The following is a 26489-nucleotide window of genomic DNA, read 5'->3' on the forward strand; positions in this document are numbered from 1 at the left end:
CAGGGAAAGGTAGAGTGTTATCATCTCCCCTACAATAATTATGGCTTCTCGGAAATCCTGTTATTTTGTCGATTTCCCAGCCGCTTTGCTGTTCCCGTGTGGTCGGTCTGCAGGCTCGCTGCTCTGGTAAACATTGACTGCCCTCAAAAAAAAAATTGGCTCAACTTTTTAAGCTCTTATGACCGAATTCCGGTTCGGGGGAGGTGGTGCCCAGCCTGATTTCAGGCAGTGCTTGTTGCCCGGGCCTTGTTCTGCTGCCTGTGAGGAGGCATCAGTAGAGGCCTGGGGGATGGAGGGACTACGCTGGGCAAAACTGGTGTGCCCAGTGGGGACGAGCCCCATCTCGCCGCCTTCCCCATCGATGTGTCCTCCTCTGCGTGGAGGTTGCCTGTCCCATCCCCTTGCTCTGGGGACCCACTGTTTGGGGTTGAGATATTGCAGTTGGTTAAGCTTTTGCTGCTCTTCCTCGTGTGAAGCTGCAGAGGTCCCCATCCAACCTTGCTCTCTGGGGCCATCATGCTCTTCCCGTTGCTTCCTCCCTCCCCAGCCAGCCAGGGTCCCGCTGGTTGGTGCCGGGAGGGCACCCGGAGGAGACGGCACAGCCCCAGGCTGGAGGTCCACGGCTCTCCCAGCAGCGTGGGGCATCCTCGGCGGGGGCCACGAGGCCGCAGAGGCGGCGGTGGCCAGACAAGGTGGCCCTTTGACATTTACAGAATGGTCTTTCAGAGCTGTGAAGTGTCCCTGCTCAGTCGAGGGCTGCCATATAAACAGATGCCGTCCCCCGGCACAAAGCGAGGAATGCGGCGCACAATGGCCCAATGTTCGCCGCAATAAAGCCCCGCTTCTTCTGCCCTCCACAAAGGCAGCTCTGAGCGGGGCGGCAGGCGCGGGGCTCGGCTGCGGTCGCGCTAGCCCTTCCACCGAAGCGTTTGGGCTGCTGGTGGCTTTGGTTGGAGCCGAGGGAGCGGGGAGGTGAAACCCAACGTGGGGCTTTTTCCTGCTCTCTGCACCCCCATGTGCTGGCGTTCAAATTAGTTGACCTCAAGGAAAATCAGGACGTGGGTTATGAGGGTTCTTGGTTTGCTCACGGTTTGTGTAGAGAGCGTTGGTTTTCCATGGAAGCGTCTTGGAGCGCTTAGCTTTCAAATGTTAACTTTTCTACGTTGCCCAGAAAATGTAAGAGAGATTTATCCCCTGGCTGCTGTCAGACATCACAGAAAATCAGCACAAAAGGAGCTGGGCTTGCTGGAGAAACGCACCATTTTTAGTGACATCTCTTCTGAATCCTCCTAATCTTGTGCAGCATCCTTTTGTCTTATTCCATCAAAGTGTGACAAAGCCTTTTCATGAGGGTTGTTTTACAGATGCTCGTAGTTCAGCAACCCATTTTTCCTCATTCATACAGAGCACCGTCATTGCTGTTAATTGTATATGTTACAGGAAGACCTCCGGGCCCTGCTGGGATGAGTGACGGGCATATCTGTAACCCGAGGTTTACAAGGCAGCGGCTGGGAGGGGATGGGGCAGCAGGTGAAGCTGGAGATGCCGCCAGGTCGGGGAAGGGCCGGCAGGAGCCCTCGCTTTCCTCTTTCCCAGGGCAGCGCGGCCCCTCGCTGGCTCTTCTGGGGATGGTCCTGGCAAGTGACGTGGTCCTGGCAGATGCTGGGGCGCGCGGGGTGCGTATGTACGCTCTGCGCTTCGAGGTGAAGGCAGTAAATGTATTGGGCAAAACTCCCCTTCAAAGCTGTGGGGGGGTTTTGTGTGGCTGATCTGCATGGGGTGCCCTGGTTTGAGACCCGTGGGGGCTCTGTCCTCTGACTCTGCTCCAGCACCTTAGCAGTCTCGTACATTTTAAAGACACAGAAGCTTGGGGCTGTACCGTTTTGGCTGGCTCTGACTTGGTCAGGAAGGCCCTGGGCTCGCAATAGCAGCTGGGCATCCAGGTTTTTCTGGCAGCTGGGAAAACATTCAAAATTAATTTCTCCCTTACCTCCTCCTCAGGGGGGGGAAAAAAAAAGAAGAAAATAAATGATTAGAGCTTGCTGAGGGTTTTCTCTTACACCATTAAACCACGCACAGCATGCCTCCGAACAGCCCTTACGGCTATGGTCCTCCGTCTTCCCATCCATCTTGTGTCTGTCACGTCCCCACTAACTTAGGGATGTTTCTGTGGAGGAGGGCTCACGCTGGACAACGCGGGGAGACTCACCGCAGGCGCAGCTGTACGTTGCAGTTGGTCTCAGATCACAGATATTTTAATGCTGCTTTTTCGTTTCCTTGTAATGAGGCCTCGAGTTCCTGTGCTGAGCAGTGCAGGGTTAGGGCATTGCCTGAGCTCCCAGGGGAGCCTGTCCCATCCGTGCGTCCTCCCCCAGCCGTCAGACCTGGCACAAAATTATCTGCATGACGCTCTGCAGCTTCAGGCCAGGCATGAGCTGGGATTTTGGAGGTGTCCCCTGTTCTTGTTCATTCAGCTGGTCTCTTCTTCCAAGTTACAAGCGATAGGATGAGAGAAGAAGGCCTCAAATTGCATCAGGTTTAGACTGGGTATTAGGAAAGAAATCTTTACTGCAAGAGTGGCCAGGCCCTGGCACAGGCTGCCCAGAGACGTGGTGGGGTCACCATCCCTGGGGGGGTTCAAAAACCATGTAGACGTGGCCCTTGGGGACATGGCTTAGGAGGCCTGGGGGTGTTGGGGTGACAGTTGGATCTGATGATCTTAGAGGTCTTTTCCAACCCTAATGATTCTGTGATTCCTTCTGCTCTGCTTCTAGGACACTTCCAAGCGGGGTCAAAACTATCTGCAGTCATCGTATAACCGCACCCAGAGCAGTGCACGGAGGGGGTTTCTCTGTTGTACCCTCATAACTTGTGTAGCTGTAAATCTGCGGTCCCACATAACATCCCACCACAGGCAACGTTTTGTTGCCACCAGTGGCATGAATCGCTTGGTGGGTGATGGGATTTCCTGCATCCTGCGGCTGTTTCCCCTTGGGTGGAGTAAAGGGGGCTGTGGGGGGTGGAAGTGAAATCAGACTGGCCTTTGCAGACGTAGTGTGGGGTGTAGGCTGTTCCCCCTTGCCCTCGGTGTCTGCTGGCACCCTGCTGCCCTGGGTGGCCGCCCCCTGCTGCCATCGGGTGCTGCCCAGCCCCAGGCTGTCGCCCGGCAGGCATCGAGACAGCAGCTCCTAAGGTGCAACATAAGCCCAAGGCTGGGAGCTGCCAGGCGATGAGATGCACGAGCTCCCGCCTTGGGGGGGCCCCCAGCCTGGTGTGTAGCCCCCAGCCCCAAGGGTTGGATCACTCGGCATCGGATCCAAGCCTTGCTCGCGGTCTGCCCCTATCCCCGCTGGCCAGCTAATCACTGCCTGCTCCTTCTGCCAGCGTCTCTTGGGCTGTTGATGTTTTTAATCGTTAGGTGACCTATATAAAGTTGATGGATAATGTGATGGCGATATACACTACCTACACAGTCTTTTAAGTATTTTTGTAAAATCTAGTAGAAACCAAGGCTGGCAGGAGGCTTTTGTTACTGGAAGTCTGTTTTTGCCCCAACACATCCTTCCATCAATTCTTTTCTGAGAGCTAAAAATTGGCTGGCTTTAGTGGAGTTAATAATCATCTGAAATGGAGTTGAGCAATTGATGTTGCTGCATTTAAATGCTTCCCTCCTCCCTTCCCCCTCCTTCCCCCCCACTTCCCCCAAAAAAGAAATTCCTGGCTGTTACTCAAAATCCAGTTCAGTTCTCACTGTGCAAGTATTAAACTGTGGGCCTTTTCTTTCAAGTTTCTGGATTTTTATGGGCACAATTGGTCTGTTAACAGGACTTTTTTTTTTTGTGGTTTCAATGCATTTATATCATTGACCTTTGCTTTAAAAAGTGTCTGACAGTCTTTACTGGACTGGAGCTATGAAAAGGAGTGTTGTAAGGGGGCTTTATTCTATGGAAGCAATGACCACAGGCAAAGCTTTATATTTGCTGAGTGATTTAATTCTTGCACATGCAGGACTTGGCTCTGTGCCATGTGTAACATGTTGAGAAAAGGTCTGCTTGAGAGGCATTAAACCCAAACTTTCCAAAACCGTCTTTTTTTTTTTTAAAATAGCTTTCTTTCCTGTTATTTTTAAGCTAACGTGTAAAATCAAGGGACGCTGCGCCAAAATGCTGCATTGAGCTCTAGCAGAGTCACTGGGGAAATAAACCTCCTTTAAAGAAATGAAGTGGGAGTCTGGATGGAAGGGTGCCAGCCAGGAGGAAGAGGAGGGTGGAATTAAGATAAAGGCTTGATCGAGGGACAGGAGAGAGTAAAACGGAGCACCCTGGGCTCCAGGAGGAAGCCTGGGAGGGTGAAGATTATACAGCTCCAGTGCTTGATCCTGTAAAGCCCTGCTCATAGGGCACATGCCCAGAAGATGAGTTTTCAGGCTAAATATCAGATCCCCAGCAAATTAGGTTTTTTTCCCTGCCTGGCTTTGCCTGTTCCCTGCCTGCTTACAGCAGTACATGTCCAGTAGTGGTCAGAAGCAAATAAAAACAAACTGCTTTTTGTTTGCTTTTGTTTTAAACACTGTGACAACGTTTGGATTAATGGTAGGTCTTGTGAAAAGCTCTTTAAAAGTCAAACGTACTGAGCTGCTTAACAGCATCGCTTTGAATTCTGCATGTGCCTGCTGCAATTCCAGATAATGGTCTGGAGAGCAAGGAAACACCGTGTTTCTTTTTCCTTCTTTTAGCCAGTCCAGTAAATATGCCCGAAGTTTTGTATTCTGAAACTCTTTAGTTGTGTAGCCACTTGGGCCGCGTTCCGTGTTTTGGTGTGCTTTTGAGGATTTCCTCTTCCTTTGGCAAGCAAACGAACAACAGAAATACTGAATTATGTTAATTTCTGACAGAAGCAATGTCTTCCCCAAAACATTGCAATCTAATGCATTTTAATTAAAAACAACACATCAACAGCGCATCAAGCCATTTGGAGCCTCAGCCTCTATTAGTTTTAATCAGCAGATTTTTCTAGGGGCTTTTAGAAGCAAATTGTGCCTTGCTCGTTCTTCCCCAGGAGCAGCGAGGGAGAACAATAGATTATCTTTGTGCAGGCACACCGAACCCTGAAACGCTGTGGATGAAAAAGGTGGGTGAATAGGGTGGAGGTTACAGAGGGGCTACGAGGAGGGCGCATCCAGCAGCGTGCAGGGGGTGCCCCGTGGACGGTACCCGCCTCGCCCGCTGCGGCTGCACATAAATCCGTCTCCTGGAGGAGACCAAATCACGTTTATTTGGGTTGCTGTCCTGGCTTCCCTGTGCAGCACGCAGGGGTTGAGGTCTCCTGCAGGTCGCCCCAGGGCTGTCGGAGATGGAGAGGCATTTCTGCGCTCTCTTGTCCTCGGCTGGTGTGCAGGTGGGATGAGCCATAGCCGGCAGTCGCCGTGCTGGGGGGTGGATGGGAAAGAGCATTTTACTCATAGCCATGACTTCTCTGAGAGTTGAGCCTAAATGCTGCTGGTATGTAAAGTCTCTTATGAAAGCGATAGTTTTGAAGCCTGTATGTGGAGGGACTGGCATGGAAAGCCAAAGGAATGAGGGTAACCCCTGCTTTTTATAGCCTCCTGGTATTTGCTCATGCCAGCTAACACCAATACCCTCTATTTTAACTTGTGCAGAGCTCCACCCTCACCGCAGCCAGCCTCAGTGCCCAAGTAAACAGGCTGGGCCTGGGGTTAGCTATAGTGGAAACCGCAGGGGAAGGGAAAACCCTCTCTTGTCTCTCCCTGGCTCCTACTGGGTAGAAGTTGACTGGGGAGAGGGGCTTTGCCCGGGTGGCCGCAGGGATGTTGCGTGGAAGGGGTAAGTAGGATCATGGAGGAGAAGCGGAGGGGGTGCAGGTGGCTGATGGCCACCTGGGCTGAAAGCCGAGCGCGACACCTGAGCTGCTGCCACTGGCTCTTGGGGGAGAGCCGGGAAAGCAGGTGGTGAGCAGGGAACCGTCCGCTGGCCTGAAAATCCGGGGGGTACCGCTCGGCACCAACGCGGAGGGAGGTGATCGTCCATGTGGGTGCTCTTTTATCATGCAGGCATTGTGAGCGTGGGTGTCCCAGCGTCCTGCAGGTCCCGGGGCAGGTGCTTGATGAAGCTGGGACCAGAGAGGGGCTGTCGGAGCATCTGCTGGGGGCTGATGCTTGGGGATGGCTATAGGCCAAGGCTTTCCAGAGGAGTGATGATTTCTGGTGCCCAGCTGGAACCGCTGTCAGGGCAACTGGTTTTGCAGAGACTCAGCCTTCCTTGAACTCCTCATCACTTTTTGGAAATTGTTGCCCATGGGTTTTACACCCTGCTTCCAGCGGGCATTTTTGTGCAGAATTCCGCGCTCCAGAAAGGCAGCCCAGAACACTGGCCACAGGTTGGTACTTTGGATGCCTCCCAGCACATCCCAATTTCACTGTTGGCTTTTCTCTGTGCAGCTCTGGGAAGTGCCGGTGTAAAGTTGGTGTCACGGACCTGAAGTGTGACCGGTGCAGTGACGGGTACTACAGGTTTAACGAAACCACCTGCGAGCCGTGCCAGTGCAACAACCGCTCCAAAACCTGCGACAGCCTGACAGGTAACTTTCCTTTTGTGACCGTGGTGGGTACTGACTTCACCTGTCTTCTCTGGTTTTTGCCGTTTTTATTCAGCAGACCTCTGCTCTCATCCTCTTCAGCTGCATCTTTATGCCTTGAGTACCCAGATTATTTACCTTAAAAACGAAAAGAGAACGCGTGGCAAGGTTGGAGCTAGTCCTCTTCTCAAAGAAGTCAATAAAGGCCACGTTATTTACCCCAGGCTGCACTGCAGAGCCTTTATTCTGCAGTCTCTATCGGAAATCAGTGCTCTATTGTTCTCTGCACTTACACAAATACACAACACGGGATTTTAAGGAGCTTTTGTTTAACTGCTGTTTACCTGGAAACATATACTGTAGTGGCACTGACGTAAGGTGACTGTTATTGCCACAGACAACATGGTTAGTGCTGGAAAAAACTGGCAGCACCTAATTAATACTGCCCACTTTTTATAAATTTGCCTTGTTCATTTTCCTTGATCATTTTGTTGACTGTCTCTCACTCATACAGATGTTGATGGAGAGCAAATGTAGAAGCACCTGTGCTTGAATAGCTTATGGGAGGGCAGGGGGGAACCTAATTGCTTTCCCATTTCCACCGAAAGGAGGGATCCCGGAGCAGCAACGTTCTGCGACTGCCTGCGCAATCCCCACTGTAGCAACAAAACTCGCGCTTCAAAATCCAAATTCTTATCAAAGCTTCCAGTCTGAAATGCAGTTCTGTAATCTTTATCCAGGGGCTTAGCAAGGCGCAATGATTTTTAAAACATTGCAGGGTTTTTTGCATAGCTGGCAGAGAGGCAGAGCTCATCAAATATGGTATTTCTGGGCAATTTCTGCACTAGTGTCTATTCTCTCGTGGCCTGTGTGTTTGCAGCAGAGGAAGGGGTGGCCGCGGTGCTGACTGTGCCCGGCCAACGTCCTGATCCTGCTCGGCAGAGAGTGTTTCTGTGGGTGTCGGGTAGCGGCGGGCACCACACCTGCACTCCTTGAGGATGAATTATTGCATTCATTCCTATGTGATCTTTATGTGCTTCTGTCCTGCTAATGTAGAAGTGTATAACATTGTGCCTAAAGCTGTGCGCACATCAGCTGCGCTACTGATTCGGAGATGGGTGCGTGGGTTTTGTGAAGGAGTAAGATAATCTGCTCTTCCTTTTTCGCCCTCAATGTTCCCCCTGCTCTTGATTAAAAAAGAAACCAAAAATCCCAGAAAAGCCAAAACCCAGTGCAGCCCTTGCCTCCGGGATGGGGCTGTTCTGGCAGCGCTTCTGCTGGGGCTGTACAGCGCTGACTGCAGCGCTGCAAAGAAAAAACCCTCTTTTTCGTTAATGGCCTATTAATGAAAGGGATTTGACAAAAATCCCTTTTTAAAAAATTTTCCTCCATCTGCTTTATTTGCTGCTGGGGGGGGGAACCCACCAAATTCAGAACAGAGGACAGTCGATTAAAAATTACATCTGACATCTAATAAGTAACACAGTGCTCTCAGCCTGCTCTAGAGACTGCACTTTGTGTGACCTCCCCAGCTTTACATCAACTGTGTGTAGTCTTTGTCAAATTTTCAAGGTTTCTTCTGCATTAATGCCGTACTTCGGGCTCCCTCTGCCGGCTCCGCAGCCGGCTCCGCACGGCCTCGCTCGCCCTTGCTCTGGCCAGGAGGAATTTTGAAAATGACTGTGCTGGAAATTGGGCAGCCAGAGCTCCCCAGGCGACAGCGACCCTTGTCCTTCGACACGACCCTTGGGCCCCGTGTTGTGTCTGGGCAGTGAGTTTGGTTGCTTCTTCCCAGTTGGGGTACTGTGAGGTCTGATCCTTCCCGAGGGCATTATCAGGATGGGAAGTGCTATTAATTATTAAGGCTTTCCACAGCAATACCTGATCGCAAGCCCATGCATGCTTTGCATGGCTGAGCAACTTGCTGACTCATTGGAAACACAGCCATTTTGCAGGGCTGGTGTGGATAAATGCAAGTAATTTCTGCCGATGGGAGACATTGGTCCTGAAATGACCAAGACTGTATAGAAAATGCAAGTGTAATTCCAGATTTATACCACCATTAATGCCTGCAGAGCACGGTCCAGGGCACCCTTAGTGCTGATGGGGCAAGCTGACCTTCCACGAGCCGGTCTGTCCCCGGCATCCTGCTGAAGCAGCTGATTGAGGTTTCCAACTGGAGAAACCGAGACCAGCAGATAATTTTCCCCTCTAATCCTGAGATGTCTCCCACAAAAACCACCGGCTCGTGTCTGACAAGCTGTTGGGTGAAAAGCAAACAGTGTGTGGGAGCTGACGCCGAGCAAGTGTCCTTAGTCATTGGGGTGAATCAGCCGCTTCCCAAAGGCGGCAGCTGCTGGGGTTTGCTGCCTGCCCTGGGCGCGAGGGTTGGCTGCAAGGGCACGTCGGGCTTGCTCAGGGATGCTCAGCTGCAGAGTCATCGCCGTGGAAAGAGAAGAGGAGGAGCTGTGCAGCGTGTTGGGCTTGCAAGGGAGCCAAACTGTTCCAATATTAATAAGGAAATCTGTTTTTTTAACAGTCAGCATTAACCTAATTCAGGATATTTTTTCTGTGGTTAATGCTGATATGAGACTTTTCCATACCCCTGCAGCACTGCTAGATTAGCTCAGTGAATCTCCTGTCAGTGCTTATATATGCAGTGAATAAACTGTTCTGTGCTGCCCTGGTTTGTTAGAAGGTGGCTGTTGCCTTTTCAGAGTCTTGTACACAGGATTGAACCAAATAAGCTTCCCTCAGGTCACTGCCGCCTCGACAAGGAGCCTGCTGAATTACAGGATGTTCCTGATGACAGATGAGCTTTTGATAGAGGCTGCGTGTTTATAACTATGGAGATTTTTCTTTCTCTGGTCACAGCAGTACCAAAATGCAATTTAGAGGGCCATTAGGACACAGCCTCCGCTAAGACACAGCATGTCAATTTTCTGATGCAGGGGCTACCCCAGGAAGGGGAGGTGGCTCATGTGAACCCCCAGTTCTCCTCTGTTTCTCCGGGAAGGTCAGTAATTGCTGCTGCCTCATGCCTGTAGCAAACGCTCCTCCTGTGATGGAGATGGAGGAGCTAAAGCCACGCTGGTGGGATGGAGCCATCTGCCTCCAAAGCAGGGCAGTGGCACTTCCTTACCCCTGCCCACCAGCTCTGCGCTGTAGGAAGAGGCTGTACACAAAAAAGGGCAAAGGTATAGAAGGGAGGGACCCCTCATGAGAGTGAGGGATTTGAATCACCAAGATCCTGGCTCACTGGCATAGATGCAAACTGAAGCCCCTTTCCTTGAGTACCATTTACTATTGGTGGCATGTGTTAACCTGCACTGACCTTTTAAAGTGAGGAATTGTAGGCCTCTCTGCTGGAGCTGCCTACTTTTTCACCTTATGTGCTTGTGTGTGGAGGTGGGGACAGCCATCAGAAGGTCATGAGAGGCCAGGATCATGTTTTGGCCAGAGGGCATCCAAAATCACCTGTGAGCTCTGATAATTGAGAACACTCCATGCAGATTCTTGCTCCAAATGTTCTGCTCCAGTTCCTGCTGCTGAGCGGTTGCTTGTGCTCCTTTCCCTTCCCCAGGCACCTGCCTGCACTGCCAGGAAAACACCGAGGGAAAACACTGCGAGCTCTGCAAGGAGGGCTTCTACAGAAGCAGCCATCCTGCCCACACCTGCCGTCACTGCCCGTGCTCCACCGTGGCGTCGACCGGCACCTGTCGAATACGTAAGGCTTTCACGTTGGTTTGCTTCCTCAGCTAATGGGCGTAGCTCTTCTGAATGCGTTTCGATTAAACTGCCACTCAGCGTGCATCAGCCTGGCGAGGCGGTGCAGAGCCCCTGAACACCCCGTTCGCGGGAACCCGGGCGCCTCGCTGGAAGCAGCGCCTGCCGTGATGGTGATGCACCCCTGCCGCTTGTGTTGCCTCTTGTGAGAGCAGCGGAGGACATCAGAAACGCTTTGCCACAGGCTGCAGTTCGCTCTGTAGAACACGCAAAGTTTTGCAGAGAGAAGCTGCTGGGATTGTGGCAGGCAGGGAGAGGTGCAGGAGGTGGCCAGCAGTGCCGCGTAGCCATCCATGCCTCTGTGAGCCCTCTTCTGAACATCTCCATGGGGCTCCAAACAGAGATTACCCAATCTTCCTGCTCTATTTTGGTGTAACCATGAGAAGTCATAGCTATAATAAACATATGTAAGACTATTTTTGATGTTTCCTTACTCGGTTTTGCAATCAAGCCTCTTCTGGCTTCATACAGGCCACAATGTTCCTGCAGATTGCCAACATCCCTGATATAGTTGCATCTGTTTTCTGAAATTGTCTGTTTGAGATGGAAGCGTTCAGGAGTTATAACCTGTTTCCTTAGAAATGTGCCGAGCATGTTCTGTGAGGCTGGTACAAGGCATCAGAAACCCCCAAAGCTTTCCCGCCCCCCCCTAGGAACAGAGAAACTGCTGCAGTTCAAAAGTTACATTTTCAGCTTCAAATCTGAGAAGGGTTTATACTCAGTAGCTGCTGATTTTTGTCATAGTGACTTGAGGTCAGGTCCCACAGAACAAATCCCACTGTGGGTGTTTCTCTGCAAGAGGCTGTGGCACATACCGGCTTTGCTTTCTGTGTTCCTCAGAGCCTCATGAAACTGCCCCAAGGTGTGACAAATGCAAAACTGGGTACACTGGCCCAAATTGCAACCAGTGCGACAACGGCTACTACAACTCCGACAGCATCTGCGTGAGATGTAAATGCAACGGGAACGTGGACCCAGCACGGTCGCCCAGAGTGTGCAAGCCGGATAGCGGGGAGTGCATCGGCTGCCTGTACCACACTGCTGGGTTTCACTGCGAGGAGTGTGAGGACGGCTACATCCGAGACCCCGAGGGCACCAACTGCACCAGGAAAGGTAAAACATGCTCCTCAAATCGGTGTCAAAGCTTGCTGTGCGCCTCAGGTGGGCACAAGCTGCCTGAAGGCTGGGAAGGGAATACTGTTAATTGTTCAAACTGGTTTAGATTCATCTGGCCTGGGGTGCAGGGAAGAAATCCAGACCTTTATAACAGGTTGGTGCTTACTGGCCTTGAAATCTGTGGTTGAAAGTTAGCTCTGTGACCACCCCGATTCCCAGACTGGCGGGCACCTCTAGTGAGCGAGCTGGAAAACACAAACCACTTGCAGTGTATTTAAATGTAGGGTTTCACATTCCTATTGCTTGATCTTTTAGTGCCCAGGAAATTGTCCTTATTCACTAGTCCATTCAATAGCACTGTCTGGTTCCCTAGAAAGGGTGTTTATAATAAGTGTTGTCACTCCTCATATTCTGCAAACAATAACTACTTGGACCAAGTTTAGATACTCTTTGGGGTTTTGTTGTTTATTTTTTCCCCTTTCTAACTGGAGAAGATAAAGCTTGGAGAAGTGAGATCCAAACTTAAGCAGCAAGTTAACACTGGAATTTACTGGGCCCTGCTCTGGGGGTCTCTCATCAGTCTTCAGTCCACATCTGAGACACTGAATACAGCATCTCAGATGCAAACTAGCTCTGGTGCTTAGAGCCTCCATAGCAGGAGGCCTTATAGTGAAATGAGAGAAAATGGTTCTTAAGTTGCAACTTCAGTGGTTATCGGAGGTTGGTCCACAAGGTGGATCTCCAGCTCCATGCATGGAAACATTACAGGCGTTGTGTTCGATCAGAGAACCCAGGGTTCAGGAAGGTATCTGGGCCCAAATTTGTCCTTGTCTCCAACAGAGATTTAATTCAGATCTTCCATTAGGAGCTAATGTGGTTTTCACTCCCATGCTGCTCTCTGGAGGTGTAACCACAGAGTCCTCCTCTGCACGGGGAGATGATCGATACAAAAAAGTTGAATGCTCATTAGCTGTAACTGTCCTGTTACAGGGCTGGAAATGGCAGCTGTGCGTCGGGTCATCCATTACCTCCCCCTGCACAGCTCCGTCTTTGTGCAATGAGCTACGTGACCTTGCTCCATTAAAATCCATATGTATGGCTTTGCTTGTGTACTTGCAGTTTTCACCATTCATTTTATTTTTACTGGCATTGTTACAGGCCATTCCTGATGTGGGGAGAGACGGTCCCTTTTCAAAGGGACTGGGACACGCTATTCTGGTTTTCCTGTTTCCTTGACACCTGTTGCTTCCATTTCTTGTTAAGCAATTAAAAAGGCGTACGGTTTCTCTCCAGTTTCTTACACAAAATTTGCCTAAAAATTGGCATGTGAGGTACCGTGCACTAACTAGTTTTAGGTTAAGATTGTCATAAACCTCTAGTGCATTTGAGTGGCTTGGTTTTGAGTGGCTTCTAGAGTGAAATCTTCACCTGCCAGATCTGCAGCTGAAATTGCTGGAGTCTGAGACTCTTAAGTGGTCGCGGTTGAAGACAGCCAGCATGTTTTTTTACCAACCTCTAGTATCCACAGGGACTGTTCGGGGTGTTTAAACCTGACCAAAATCTTGATGCTTTCAAGGCTGATGAAGAGAAATATTCACAGGACGTGTGGGATGACCAAAGTCAGTGTTTCTGGCGCCTGGGTGGATGGTGTTCCTGCTGTGATGGTGAGGCACAGCAGCAAGGATTTAGTGATGCAAGGTGGCACCGTGCCACCCGGCCGAGCACCGCAGCCCTCCCCGAGAGCTGGCGCGTGGGCTGCTGGCGCGGCCCCGGCTCCTGCTGGTGCTCATTCATTGCAGGAGGTAGCAGAAGCTTTGCAAAGGCTGCATTTCAATCAAGCAGCTGGATATGACGCTCGTGTCAAAGCTGCCAAAGCAGCCCATTGACTGAACAGCTGCCACTCTCAAGGAGCTGCTTGAGGACATCTGGAGGGCTGGCAGGGCCCTGGTGAGCGGAAACAGGCGTCGCTGTATCACGGCCCGAACGCGACGGTCCGCGGTCAGAGCATGGCACTGGGTTCACCATGACGTTATGGTCAGTTCCAGGAAATGTTTTCACCCATGTCCCCCTTGCCAGCACTTAGCTGATGCTGACTCACAAATAAAGCCCAGAAAAGCCCTGTTTCCTTGCTGGTAAATCAGCTATTGTCTCTGTTCTGGTTTTTTTTCTAATTATAGCTACTGGCAGGGTTTGCCAGGGATTGAGTGTTGATGAAGGAATTTGGAAAGGATGACTGAATTCCTCATGCCCTTCTCCCAAAGCTGTATCCAGGAACCTCTTGCTCCTGTTACGTTGCTTCCTACTGCTAAAATCTGCCTGTTATCCCATAGAGAAATGCCGTCTGGCATTCAGCACCCCAAGTAGCCTTATCAACCTAAGGCAGGAGCTGCTGCAGGGAGGGGCTCTGAGAAGGAGCCTAAATTAGGTGTGTGATGCCCCCTCTAGAGGAGTTTCTTTCCCCATTGCCTGAACTGGGAACACGACAGCCCAAAGTTAACTCGTGGGAGTTCCCCTCAGGGCCTGTGGCAGGAGACGTGCTGAATATTTCCAGCTCCTGTTGCCATTGGAGATGCAACTTAGTGTAAAATTAGTCCTTTGGAAGTGACTCTCCTCCTCAGTCATAATTAGTAGACGTTCTGTTCAGGAGAGCTGGATCAATACAGCACAGCACCATCAGCTGTAATTGCAGCTGTAAGTGGGTTTAAAATGAAGTTGCATTTCTGGTAGCTGGAAGAGGAATGGAAGAGAGTGGGAAAGAGGGTGCAGAGAGGCCTGTGGAGCAATAGATGTAGAGAATATTTTGGTTGATTGAGGCTTCAGCTTCTGGAGGGTTCCTGTTGCCTGAACTTGAGAATCTAAAATAGATCAGGTTATTCCTGTGAAGAAAACACTTTATAAGTTACGTTTGGGAGCCTAACACTGAGGCTTTCATGGCCCTTTCTGAGGCCTTATCGCTCAACTGGTTCGAAGAAGGTGTAATGAATTTGTATCCCACTTATAAGACCTCCAGCGTTAACTTGTCCCTGACTCCTAGATCTGAGAAAAGAATTGCCCGATGTCTGCTGGAAGCAAGGCAGGTTCTTGGCTATTTTGTGCCTGGGAACTGGCTGCAGAGGAAGATGGTGCTTGTGGCACAGTCTGGTCGTTTCCATGTCCTCATCCTTCATATGTAGGCATGTGCCAGCAGCTGAAACCAAAACAGGATCCAAACTGGCTTCTGCTTTGTTTGAAAGCTTCATAAGAACATTCACCATCTTCTTGTCTTGTCATTTTTTTACCTCCTGCTTCTGGTTATGCAGACTTGGGGGTTTCTGGGAGATGTGTGTATGACTTCCTCGTTCAAAAGCAGGACTGGGATTATTTTGCCCTTTTACATAAAGCAGGGTAAATATTGAAACCCATTGGTAAACACTGACAGCAGAATACTCACAGTTCATTTTTTCATTTTTGATCTTTTATACAGGTAAGGCAGAAATAATAATACCGTGAACGTAATCTTACATCTCACGTACTAACTGTGAAAGGTTTAAGCTCCTGGAGTCGCTGTGTCCTCCCAGCCTGATTGTGCAGCCCACGCAGACAAGGGAAACTCTGCTCTCGTTAGGTTCAGTGTCCAAACTCTTGCTGAGCTTGGTAGAGCCCCGTTTTCATGGCTGACTCTGAGCTGGGCCGGGTGGCTTGCTTTCGTCATGAGCTCGTATCTAACACTGAATCTTGGCTACTGTCCATCCACCACCGGACGTTTCATAGGAACGCTGCAGTCAATGAGCACTTAGCACACAGAATTATTTAAAAAACCCAAACCCAACCCTGGCTAACCATTTTTGTAAATTATTTCGAAAAAATACTAGCTTTAACAGTGTAGACTTAGTTGCCTTAATAACTGTGAGATCAATGTCAAATCTCTTTTGTTTGTGTTTGATTCCAGCTTCGCATATTTTTATTGATAATTTTTTATTTATTTTGTAGAAGCCACTCTTGGCCCAGAAACAAGGGAGTTTACAACTTCTGCTCCAAATGCCAGCAAGGCAACGTCGTTTTCAACGGCAGTGATAAACAGTACATTGTCACCAACAACTACACAGACTATATTTCCTCTGAGCTCCTCTGACAACAGTACCTCTGCTTTTGCAGATGTTTCATGGACTCAGTTTAACATAATTATTTTGACAGTTATCATCATTGTCGTGGTCCTACTAATGGGCTTTGTGGGTGCTGTCTACATGTACCGTGAGTATCAAAACAGAAAACTTAACGCTCCTTTTTGGACCATTGAACTCAAAGAGGACAACATCAGTTTTAGCAGCTACCATGACAGCATACCCAACGCCGACGTTTCGGGGCTGTTGGAAGATGACGGGAATGAAGTCGCACCGAATGGACAGCTCACGCTGACGACTCCCATGCATAATTATAAAGCTTAGAAGAAGTGATCCACCTATTCCAAAGTTGGCTTAGAAAAAGTTACAGGGCTTGTTGAAGGGGTATCAGGATCCGTGCCAAGGCTCCACGCAGAGGAGTTTGCTCTTCACGTCCTCTTACGCTGGGCACGCTGTAGCTTGCAGGTGAACAGAAAGAAGTGTAGGACATCTGAATTTCGGGTAATACGGCGAGATGCATTCAGTGTCCTGATCTCCATAAAGACGTGTAGAATTCACTGTTGTTAAGGACTTGATTATGCTGATCTGAAAATATATATATTTTTTTTTTAATGAACAGGTGGTGGGGTGGACAAAACATCCCCCCATGATTAATCAGAAGCTACTTGATTTGCAGCCAACCTAACACTTATGTCTGCACTCTTTAGTTTGAAAATCAGCTCATGAATTAACAGTGGATTTTCAGGAAACAGACCTTTGTAAAAGCTTCGTATTAGTTCCTGATACAAATTTGTTTGAAAAGGAGGTCAACAAAAGGGAAATAATTGATCGCTGTGCTACCGAAAGGCAAGTAGAGGAGGGAGTTGCACGCTTGAAAAAAGTCACTGTTATCAGTTTCCACTAAGCAGGGAAACAGGAAAAAACAAAATTATGAAAATATTGGAGTTAGGGAAGAGACTAAGCTTTTCCCTTTCTGAGTATTTATACAGGGTGATGATGCTATTAAAACATAGCAATCCTTTTTTTTTTTTTTCTAGGAGGAGTTAATGAACTTGTATAGTTTCTGTGCAAGGGAAGACGACAAGACATCTCAGGGTTGCCATGTAAAAATAAAAGCTAGGCTTAATACCCTACCCTGATAGAACCGGTCTGTTCTGTATATAAAATGTAATATATCTTCTTGGAATTGTATTTGTAATTATTTGTAAAAAGGACAACCAAACAACCAACCAAAAAAACCCAACAACAAAACCATGAACCCCTCCCCAACCTCCCCTATTCCCCAAGTCATATTTTATCATCTAGATTTTAATTGTACAGCGGTTAGTGGCGTTGTTTAAAAAGAAAAAAAAATGAGGATTGTTTAAAATACTGTAAATTAGATGGCAATATTGTTGGAGCTGGGACTCTGGCAAACACGGACTGCTTAAAGCTTTTCTTCTAGTGTCATTGAATAATTTTTTTTAGAGAAAATGTGAGTGCTCCCTACTTGCATCTGTCAATTTTTCCCATTCCTTTAAATATAGAGTGAATACCAGTGTTGCCATGACTAGGGCCTAGTAGGTGTCCAAAAATCGGATGTACCATTGTTACTTGCTTTTAAATCTTTATACAAAATGCAAATACACTGTCATGAATGCATTGAGAGCCTGATCTCGATGGCCGAGCTTTTCCGAAGCGGCTGCTCATCATGCGAGTGGATCTCATTACCATCTCTCCCGTGCTGACACGGTGACGGGGGAGATTTGCTGGAGGGCTCAGCGCAGCCTTCTGGCCTCTTGAAGGGCAAACACAAAAATCTCCTGGATTTGAGTGGAAATGGCTTTCAGCCGAAGAGCTTCCAGGAGCTGATGTGCGCTTCTAGGCTTAAAAGCTAAAAGTGCATGGATGCTTTCGGGAAATTTATGTAGCACAAGGTGGTGATGGGGAATCAGCTGTCAGAAAAACCTACAGGGGACTTTAGGTTTTATGGATTCCCCTGATTTTTGTGGGAGGCTGGTGGACTGTTAGCAGAGGAATAGCAACTAATGGGCAGCACAGCCCGGGGAGGTTGCACCCCGGAGCTCCTCGCTTGCTACCCGCAGCGTGCGTGCATGCCTTGAGGCAGGCACTGTGCCCTCCCTGTGCTGGGGAGCTGCCATGTCCAACCCATAAAAATCAATACCATTACATTTAAGCAGGGCGTGAAACAAGTATTTCACCTAACTCATGACCAACCTCAGAACTAAAGCTGCATTGCTATGCGTGTTGGTGCTTTGCAAGCGATTGATGCTGAGGATAAATGAAGTACCTGCTGAAGCTCAGCAGGAGCTGACTGATGCATCCTCAGAGCCAGGCAAAAGTAAATATTTCTCAAGATGAGAAACGTTAGGAAGAATGTGGTGATTATTTATTTGCTTTCTGGTGCTGCATGGAGGCTTTTCTTATCATTGGAGACTTTTGGGGGGGAATAGGTGCTCTAAACACATGCACAAAGATGCCATTTCTGCCTCAAAAACTTGCTGCCTGATTTAAAAATTTAAAAATGAGGCACGGCAAGTAAGAAGGAAAATAGTCGAGGACGACCAAGGGAAATGGCGAGGGCCTGAGCCTGTGGAAGAGCTGCCGTTGCCTGCCCATAGTTTTGGTAATAAATTTGGCTGATGCCATTCAGAGCAATGTTACTTTTAGTTATAGAACGGGAGAGGACTGGAGGAGAAAGTCTGGGTATTTCTAATCCTCGAGTTACTCATCAGACTTTTAAAAAGCAGAGTGGTGACAAAACAGAAGATTTCCTAAAAGTTGTATTTACTTAGCCGTGCTGATTTAGTGATACACTTGCACTTGGTCACTTCATAGGGTGGGGAGAGGTAACGTAGGAAGTGTTAGCTTCTGGGACTAATGCTAGCAGGCAAAGCGAAGGACAGATTGTTCACTTTAATATCCCAGAGTATTTCAGTAGATCTTTTACTCTTTGCCACAAAACACCTCTTCCTCAAATTTTGGTATGACTGTGGGCTACTTTGTAATAGGAATAGGCTTTGATTTTTCTCTGACTGTAGAAACAATGACCATCTGCAAAACCAGAGTGTGAGTTCGGATGCTGAGCCCTCCTAGCCCGTGCCTCCCGCAGCACCGGAGGTGTTTGCATCGGGGCTGCTTCTGACCTCTCCATGCTTTGTGTTTGAGCCCTGGGTTTGAAAAGAGGAGGTGGTCAGGATGCCTTACAGTCAGTCCACGGCGGGGTGGGACAGCCTGTTGTCTGGGAGTCACACGTCTGGGTGTCGGGATGTAGCTAGCCCCTGCAGATGTGATGGGAAGCTTGGTTGGGCAGGGGGGACCTGGCTGCCCAGGTCTGGACAGCAGAGGAAAGCACAGGGTGTTCTTCATAGCAGGGACTGGAGCACAGCAAGGATGTGGTGCTGGGACAATGCTTGTCAGATGGCAAAACGAGTCAGCAGGAAAATACCAGCCATCTCCAGCCAACCAGGCCTTTAGCCTAAGGGAATGGCATTAATAAAAGGAGATCGATGCCTTAGCAAAAAAAGAATAAACAGCTTTGTGTTTGACTTTGGTGATGTGAGATTAGGTGTTCCTTGCTCTCTCCATCAGTCACGCAGCTGTCCCTGGAGCACCGCAAGAGGTGAGGAAGAAGCTGGGCTAGCTGTATCTCCAGTCAGTTAGGTTGGCATTGTATTTCGAAGGGGTGCAGAGCTAAAACACCTGTGCCAGGACACTAAAGGCCACCGGGACTTGCCATGTGTTATAAGTTGTCATGAAGCGCCTGAGATGTTGAGGTTTGCCCCTACACCACATTGGGGTATGGGCAGGTAAACCAGAAATAGACTTTCAGGGCTGCATCGAGGCCCAGCCCAGAAGCTGGCAAGGCAAGGGGAAGGCATCTGGGAGACTTCTAGGACTGATGTGGCAATACAGATACACATAGCTTTCCTGAAGGGCCACCATGCCTCACCCTCTAACGGGGCGCGCCGCTGGCTGGCTGCAGCGGCGTGGCTGCTGCAGAGAAGGGCAGTCGATGGCACGGTACGGTAGCTGTAGAGCGTAGAGAAGGTACGACAAGGCAGGTGAGGGCCGGGTGAAGGTGGGAAACCAGCTCTCAAGGCATGGTCCTCAGGGTCCTGAGGGCCCTGTGGATCCAGCTGGTCAGGATGGGGTGAGTTCAGTTCCACAGTCAAGTAACAGAAGGCAAGAGGATATAATGGAGCGGTTAAAGGGCAAAAAGCAATGATGTGTCAAAGGCACGGGGTGGCCTGGGCGGCTCACAGCTTAGGAGAGCACTTGGTAAGCACAGAGTGCAACAGACATGCAAATCCATGATTGGGTTAATGTGGATAGATGATCTCAAATCTTATGTGCCACTGCAGCTAGAAGTAACTGCGTGGAGCACTAGCCCTGGGGAGCTGCAGGAGATGTCATCCATTGGAATGATGATTCCCCTAGACCAGGCTGAGCAAACTTAGCACACTAGAAGCCATTTATGAAAGAGGATTCAGCATCCTTCAGGTGTCCCGGGCCAGTTAACCACTGCTGTCCAGCATCCTTATCTCAAATGTTACATGCAATGTAAATGTGGCAGGAAGTTTGCACAGTCTCCTTTCAATAAAGGATATAAGCTGAATCCTAAAAATACATTTCTCTCTAAAGTGAAGTTTTAACATGAGCTCCCACAGGACTCTGCTCTTCGTGTGTCAGAGGGATGGATTAAAATAAGAAAAATGTGGGCCTTAAAAGTTGTACTTGCTCCCAACTGAAATCCATCAGTCTTACTACACATCCAAATAAGGCGTCTCCTAAGCATATGCTATGCTTACAAATGCATTTCTAAAAAAAAAAAAAGTGTATGATTTGAATATATGTCAGAATTTATACAGAAGAATGTTATTTAAAATGAATAAAAATAAATGTATATAATTTGTATCTATGCCACTTGGATTTTTGCATTTATTTTCTGTTCATTAAAGTTCAGCAGGAGTCTTGCCACTGGTAGCAACCAGAGCTGGATTGAAAGAAACCTGAAGGATTGAATCTGATCTCATCCCAGCAATGACATTTGTTCCAAGAGAATTATTCCTTCGTTATACCCTGTACGTGAGATGAGAACCATGGCACAAAAATGTTTTTTAACATTAGATATTCATACGTACAGTTGACATTCCGTGTCAGATAATCCATCTGAAGAATAAGCCCTATGATCTCTTGTATCTGCTTATTAACCATTCCAGCTTTCAACTACTTTCATTAACAGGTTTGGTGGCTAGACAGTCAGTGTGTATTTCTCCATTATTGTCTGTAACAGTCATATAGACACATTTTGTCAGAGATGTATGCAGTCATCACAAATGAAACCTACAGAGCAAAGCTAGAAATTGGAAGAGGATATTGCATCAGGTTTTCCTTCGTGACCACAATGGGTCTTTCAAACGAGATTTATGTTATCAGACACTCTGAAATCCACATCTGCGGCGTCAATAGTTTTGAATAGTTCTGGTGGTGTCTGCAAAAGGACCTATGGAAAACTTGCACTTCTTTCTCACTTTTCAGTGTTAAGAAATTGATTTTTTTGGTGCAGAAGTAAATACAAATGCTAAAGGCTAGTCTTTCCTGCTGAATGTTATGTCTAACTCCCTGGCCCTTACTACGCAAAGAACTTGAAGAGAGGTAAGTCAGCATCGATTAAGTGAGCAGTTAAACCTAGGTGTTCGTTCAAATGTTTAACTGAGCAAGATACGTAAGCAAGGGCCACGCTGGTGAAATTCCAGAGAGTTCGCTGGGACCTGGTTTGCATTAGCAGAACAGTTTGTCTGTGCCAGCTTAGGAGTTTTGCCCTGAACTGTAACAGAGGAGGCATAACTGAGCGCTGAACCAGGTCCCTAGAGCAGGGACTTGAGAACAGGGGGGGCAAGGAAGACCCGTGCTCATCTGGGGGTGACGTCCGTCCTCCTTGTGCCGCCACTGCACTTCAGCCGCAGGCACTGAGCAGCTGGCTTTCATCTTGCTTCTTGGGAGTTTGTGGTCAACTCATCCATACCAATACACTCACTGTAAGTATTTCTTTCCTTGAGTCCCTTTAGTACTTTGTTTCTGAGGAGGTAAGGATCTCAGACTGCCTTGTAAAGTAGGAAAGCACCATTCCGATATGGCTTCCTCGCACAAGGATTTAGTATAATCTCCCCAAATGTACTACTAATTAAGATAAGGTTAAACAACATTAAGCAGATTATCAGAAGGCAAGTTGTTAACTGCTTCTAAACAATACATTTCCCAGCCCTTTCTGCCCCTCACAGCTTCTCGGTGCTGCTGCAGATTTTAAAACATTGGGCAATGCAGTAACCCAGGGAAATTTTCCATCATGTCTGTGTGTGTGTACATGTATGTATCTGTGTGCCTTTGTCCGCCAGACAACCATTTTGTGAAGTGATAAACTTAAAAAGGAGGCCCCTGCTGATTTCCTTTTGAAAGATAGTATGTTGGGATGTGAACCGTGGCTCTGCAGACACAGAGGTGCTTCACCAGCCCAGAGCACGCAAGCAGTGAATGATTTGCACTGTACTTGTGGCTGATGGATGCTGATTTAATGGCATGCATCAAATATGTAACACCTTAAGAGCGAATTGGTATCATCCTCTCAGTAAGTGGACTCATTCATTTTTTTGAAGATTTGCTCCGTAAACACGTGAAGCTGCATTTCAGACTGTTTGATCAGATCCTGGTGCCGTATGGCAGACCTGATTTTGCAAACTGAACTTCAGCTTGGCAGAAGATGAGGCCACCGCAAAAGGGTACCCGGTCATGTAAGGTGAATATTTCTTAGGGTCACCAGACCCCAAGTGCAAAGCATCAGGCATGTCCAATTGGATAGGAGATGAGATTAAGACCTTAGTCACGGTAGGTAGTGCCTGGCATTTCCTGGCAGTTTGGGGCACTGACACCTGCTCTGCCATGCACTTGTACCCATAAAATTGAAAGACAAATAGGGACGGGAAGCCTGCCGTGACCATACACATGCAGTGGTTGCAATGGCTGCTACCAACAGTCTAGGGCATTTTATAGGCTTACAACTTTCACCTGTTGAATAGAGCGTAAAGCTGGAGCATGTACCTGGAGAAAATGGAGCTAATGTGGCACCATGACAATTTGGAATAATAAAACAACAAAATTACCATGGCCCGTGGTCAGCCCTTATTGATGTCCTATTTTCTAGCCAGGTAAGAATCCCCTTGAGATGATAGTGAGTATGTGAAACGTGACACACTCAATACTGGAGAGGAAACCAAATCTAACACTCAAGCACATCATCCTGTGGCTGAGCCAAGCGAGCGTCTTGATGGAACGGAGCTTCCTCATGTTACAGGTAATGCTGAGAGTTAAGGCCTAGCATAATGCCCCAGTTGAGGTTGTAAATATTGCAGGGAAGTATTTCAACCCTTTGCACAGGTTTCCAATAATGAATTAAAAAAGAAGTTGAAGAACATGAGAGGCAAAGCGAGGTTTGGGGCTCCACCTGCTCCTGGCGCAGTCACCCTGGGGCAGGCCCTGCCGTGCGTAGAAGGGGAAACAACGGCAGTGTTTAATTCGGTTTAGCATTTTCAACTGTGGCTGTTCTGAAATGTTCAATATAATTGCATTTTTTCCCCAAAAAAAGTGGGAGACCTGCAACACATCTTTGCTTTACAAAAAAACCCACCCTGATTGTTTCAAAATCAAGCCTGCTTCAATGTGGGATGGATTATGGTCACAGCTGGCTTCCCTGATTTTCACCCCTGCCAGTTACAAAGAATAGTGACTATAATTTGAAACTAAAGCGTAATTATTTTTCTCCCTAAGTCTGATGGCGGTTTGGCACCCTGGGGGACATGGAAACAATCAGCTCCAGTGGCTCTGCCAGGCCTGGCAGAAGCCCGGGGTCCCAGCGCACCCCAGCAAAAGCCTCTTCCAAACGCGTGTTTCTTGGAGCGAGGCCCGAAGCCACCCGGGTCGAGGCGGCTGAAGTAAAGACGGCGGCTTAACATCGCCGCCTTCCCTGCTTTGAAAAAGATGGCGGCTGGCGGGCGTCCCTCCTGCTTCCCTCACTGAAGATGGCGCCCGATGGCTTTCTCTCCCTTTGCCCAGCTGGCAGTCGCCGTCACCCCCCGCCCCACTCGGCCCTCATCCAGCATGGCGCCAGCACGCCCAACTTCAGCCGCCGCCCGCAGCAATCATGGCGGCTCCCCTTCAGTTTCCATTATGCCCGCCTCGTACGTTCTTCCGCGGTGGCTTCAGCGGCTTCACCTCCGTCGACGCAAAGATGGCGGAAGCGATTGCGGCCGTTTGAATTCCAGCGGAGCCGCCAAAGCCGCGCACAAAGGCGCCGGAGCTCTGGCCGCCGGCGGGACCCGCGGGCCGGCGGCGCCATGGACTCGCTGCAGGGGGAAGACCTGACGCTGCCGCTGGCGTTGGAGGGCAGGTAGGCGGGCAGGGCCGTGGGGCGGGGACCGGCCCCACCGCGGGCGCTGCGCTGAGGCGCCGGGCCCGCCGCCCCACCGGTGCGTGTGGCGGGGCTGGGCCTGGGGCTGCCGGGGGGCGACACCCCGCTGGGCTCGCGGCTCCTCAGCGCTGTCCTCCTCCCTCCGCAGCGTCACCGTCTCCCAGCTGCCAGACGTCTCCCGCGGGGACCCCCGGCCCGGCCCGGCCGGCGGCGAAGGTAAGGCCGGATGGTGAGTGGGAGCCCCCTGTGCGGCGCAGGGAGGAGGGACCGGCCCCCGCGGCGCCGGCAGCCCCTCACCGCGCCGGCCCGGGGGGCCCGGGGGACCCCAGCCCCTCACCGCGCCGTCCCGCCTGGCGGAGGGGGAGCCCCGTCCGCCCGTGCCGCGGGTTCGGCGCTTCGCGCGGCTCTCGAAAGCTTGAGGTAAAAACTTCATGCCTCAGGGAAAAAACAAGGCAGGAAATATTTTTAAGTGATGCAGTTTTTTGTAAGTCACGTCGTTTTAAGACTATAAACCGCCAGCGACCGCTGCAGCTCCTGCTGCCCGCGGTCATTACGGCTGTGGGCCTTACATAAGACGATCAGCGGTTTGGTGGAGCATGTACTTAAAATCCTTCGACCGTGCAGCGGGGCAGTACTGCTTCATCTTCTGCTCAGTTTTAGGGAAGTTGCGTGTTGCGTGTCATTGGGTTTTCTAGCTCAGCTCTTCAGGGTTACTTCCTGCCTGAGGACCTGATCTAGGCTCGGTATCTTAGCTTTTATCTATTCCAGCATGAAGAAGCCTTCCCTGTCTAGTTCCTGTTCATCAGAAGCTGTAATTCAGTACGTTTTTCTATTTGATGACCGTGTAACTCTGTTCATCTTCAGGTGTGCGAGACCTGCTTGAAACACTTATTTTAGAGGGGGCTGAATAGCAGCATTTTGAAACGTTGTATCCGTGTCGTTAACTGCTCTGTGGTCCGTTATGTAAATTTGAGGTGGATGTTTTTTGATTTCTCTTTATACACGCGTGTATCCAGCAACATAACTTTGCTGACTTCATTGGAGAGATGAAGTAGGTAACTGAAACTAAGATAAATTAGATGGTTCACCGGGAAGATCTATTTGCTTGAGAAAAGAAGCAAATGTAAGAAACATACCAGTGCTGCAAAATACCGTTACTGTATTCTGCATGTGCTCTAGGAAAGCTGTCTTGTGAAATTAATTAGAATGTGAAGATTTAACAACCACTGGCTGGTATTCTTTGGATTATTTTAAAGACTGCTCTGCATAGTTGCATGACAGTTTTGGAGGTACTTCAAATGAAATATTTTCTTATAGTTAGGATGAGAGTCAGTCTGAGTCCTCAGCTATGCCTTCCTTATGTTTGAGATGATGCAAGTGCTACATGTTTTTTACAATCTAGTTTTTCTGATTGAAAGTTTACTTCTACAGATTTGAATGCAAATAAGCTCTGCAGCCCTGTTAAATGTGGCTGTAACAGAACGTGTGTGCAAACAGAAGTTTAAGTACATGTATGTTTAGGAGGGATTACATTTTAGGAACATAGATAGTGGCCATTTCCTCTGTCTGTGGTTTCCCAGAGTCTAAGGTGGAGGCCTGTCCTGTGATTGAAGATACTGAAAGATTTGAATTGCTTTTGACTAGTTTTATAGGACTTAATTCTAATATGGGGCTCCTCTGTAGTTGCTCTGAGGACTTATTTTTGAAAGTGCCACTCATATAGCTTAATTTCAGCATACATCTTGGTTTAAATGGGAGATGTTGGAATTTCAGAGCTTACGTGATAGCTTACTGTGATCAGAAAGAAATCTAGATACTAACTACTTCGTAGCACTAACATGTAATGTAAACAAGGGGCAAAAAATGCCTCCCTCGCTTCTCAAAAGGTGTTGTACTTTTATTATGATTAGATCAGCGTAGGCCTTTGCTGTTTACAAACTGAAGCCTAGCTTGGAGATTCCACTGACTGAACTTGTTCCGTCTTCTTAAATGTCTAGTGTTACCAGATGTGGCAGAAGATACAGTCTCACCAACCAGAGCTCGGACCATGAAGGACTATGAAAATGTAAGCAGACTCTTAATATAAGACTCGGTGACAGATTTATGGCCAAGATATTTGTAACATGCTGGCTGACGTGTTGGCTCTTTGTGTCAGGTTCTTAGCCTGTGTCAGTCAACACAGATCTGTTGGAGGTGTGACCAGCTGCCTTTCTGTGCTTTGGACCTCTATTTTTTAAGTATTGCTTTCAAAAACAGAGGCAAAAATTTGTTGTTGAGACTATCCAACTGCCGCTCTTAAATTGCGAAACAAAAATTGGCACCCTTTGCTCAGAAGTTCATAAAATAACCAGAAACATAAGAACTCGGTTTGCAAGTCTGCAATTGATTTAATTCAGGGAAGCATTGAGTTTATTTTTGTTTAGACTGGT

General features: G+C 48.7%; 2 protein-coding genes across 5 annotated transcripts in view; both read left to right on the top strand.

Moving 5' to 3' along the window:
- The window catches only part of MEGF9 (multiple EGF like domains 9), a 55474-nt gene extending 34956 nt beyond the window's left edge, over window positions 1-20518 (top strand). The window contains exons 3-6 of one of the 2 annotated variants that reach the window (XM_064468816.1): window positions 6458-6597; window positions 10178-10321; window positions 11221-11493; window positions 15466-20518. In XM_064468816.1, coding sequence (XP_064324886.1) covers window positions 6458-6597; window positions 10178-10321; window positions 11221-11493; window positions 15466-15920 — 1012 coding nt within the window. In that variant the 3' untranslated portion in view covers window positions 15921-20518. Of the gene's footprint in view, window positions 1-6457; window positions 6598-10177; window positions 10322-11220; window positions 11494-12486; window positions 12849-15465 lie in introns of those variants that run through there. The other variant, XM_064468817.1, reaches the window with a different exon arrangement.
- Window positions 20519-23656: 3138 nt separating this feature from the next.
- CDK5RAP2 (CDK5 regulatory subunit associated protein 2) overlaps window positions 23657-26489 on the top strand; it is an 83348-nt gene continuing 80515 nt past the window's right edge. For all 3 annotated transcript variants that reach the window (XM_064468813.1, XM_064468814.1, XM_064468815.1), the window contains exons 1-3: window positions 23657-24039; window positions 24209-24276; window positions 26058-26125. In XM_064468813.1, the coding sequence (XP_064324883.1) occupies window positions 23672-24039; window positions 24209-24276; window positions 26058-26125 (504 nt within the window). In that variant the 5' untranslated portion in view covers window positions 23657-23671. The remainder of the gene's footprint in view (window positions 24040-24208; window positions 24277-26057; window positions 26126-26489) is intronic.

This window comes from Phalacrocorax carbo, chromosome 18, assembly GCF_963921805.1.
Source record: "Phalacrocorax carbo chromosome 18, bPhaCar2.1, whole genome shotgun sequence".
NCBI classification, from domain to species: Eukaryota; Metazoa; Chordata; class Aves; order Suliformes; family Phalacrocoracidae; genus Phalacrocorax; species Phalacrocorax carbo.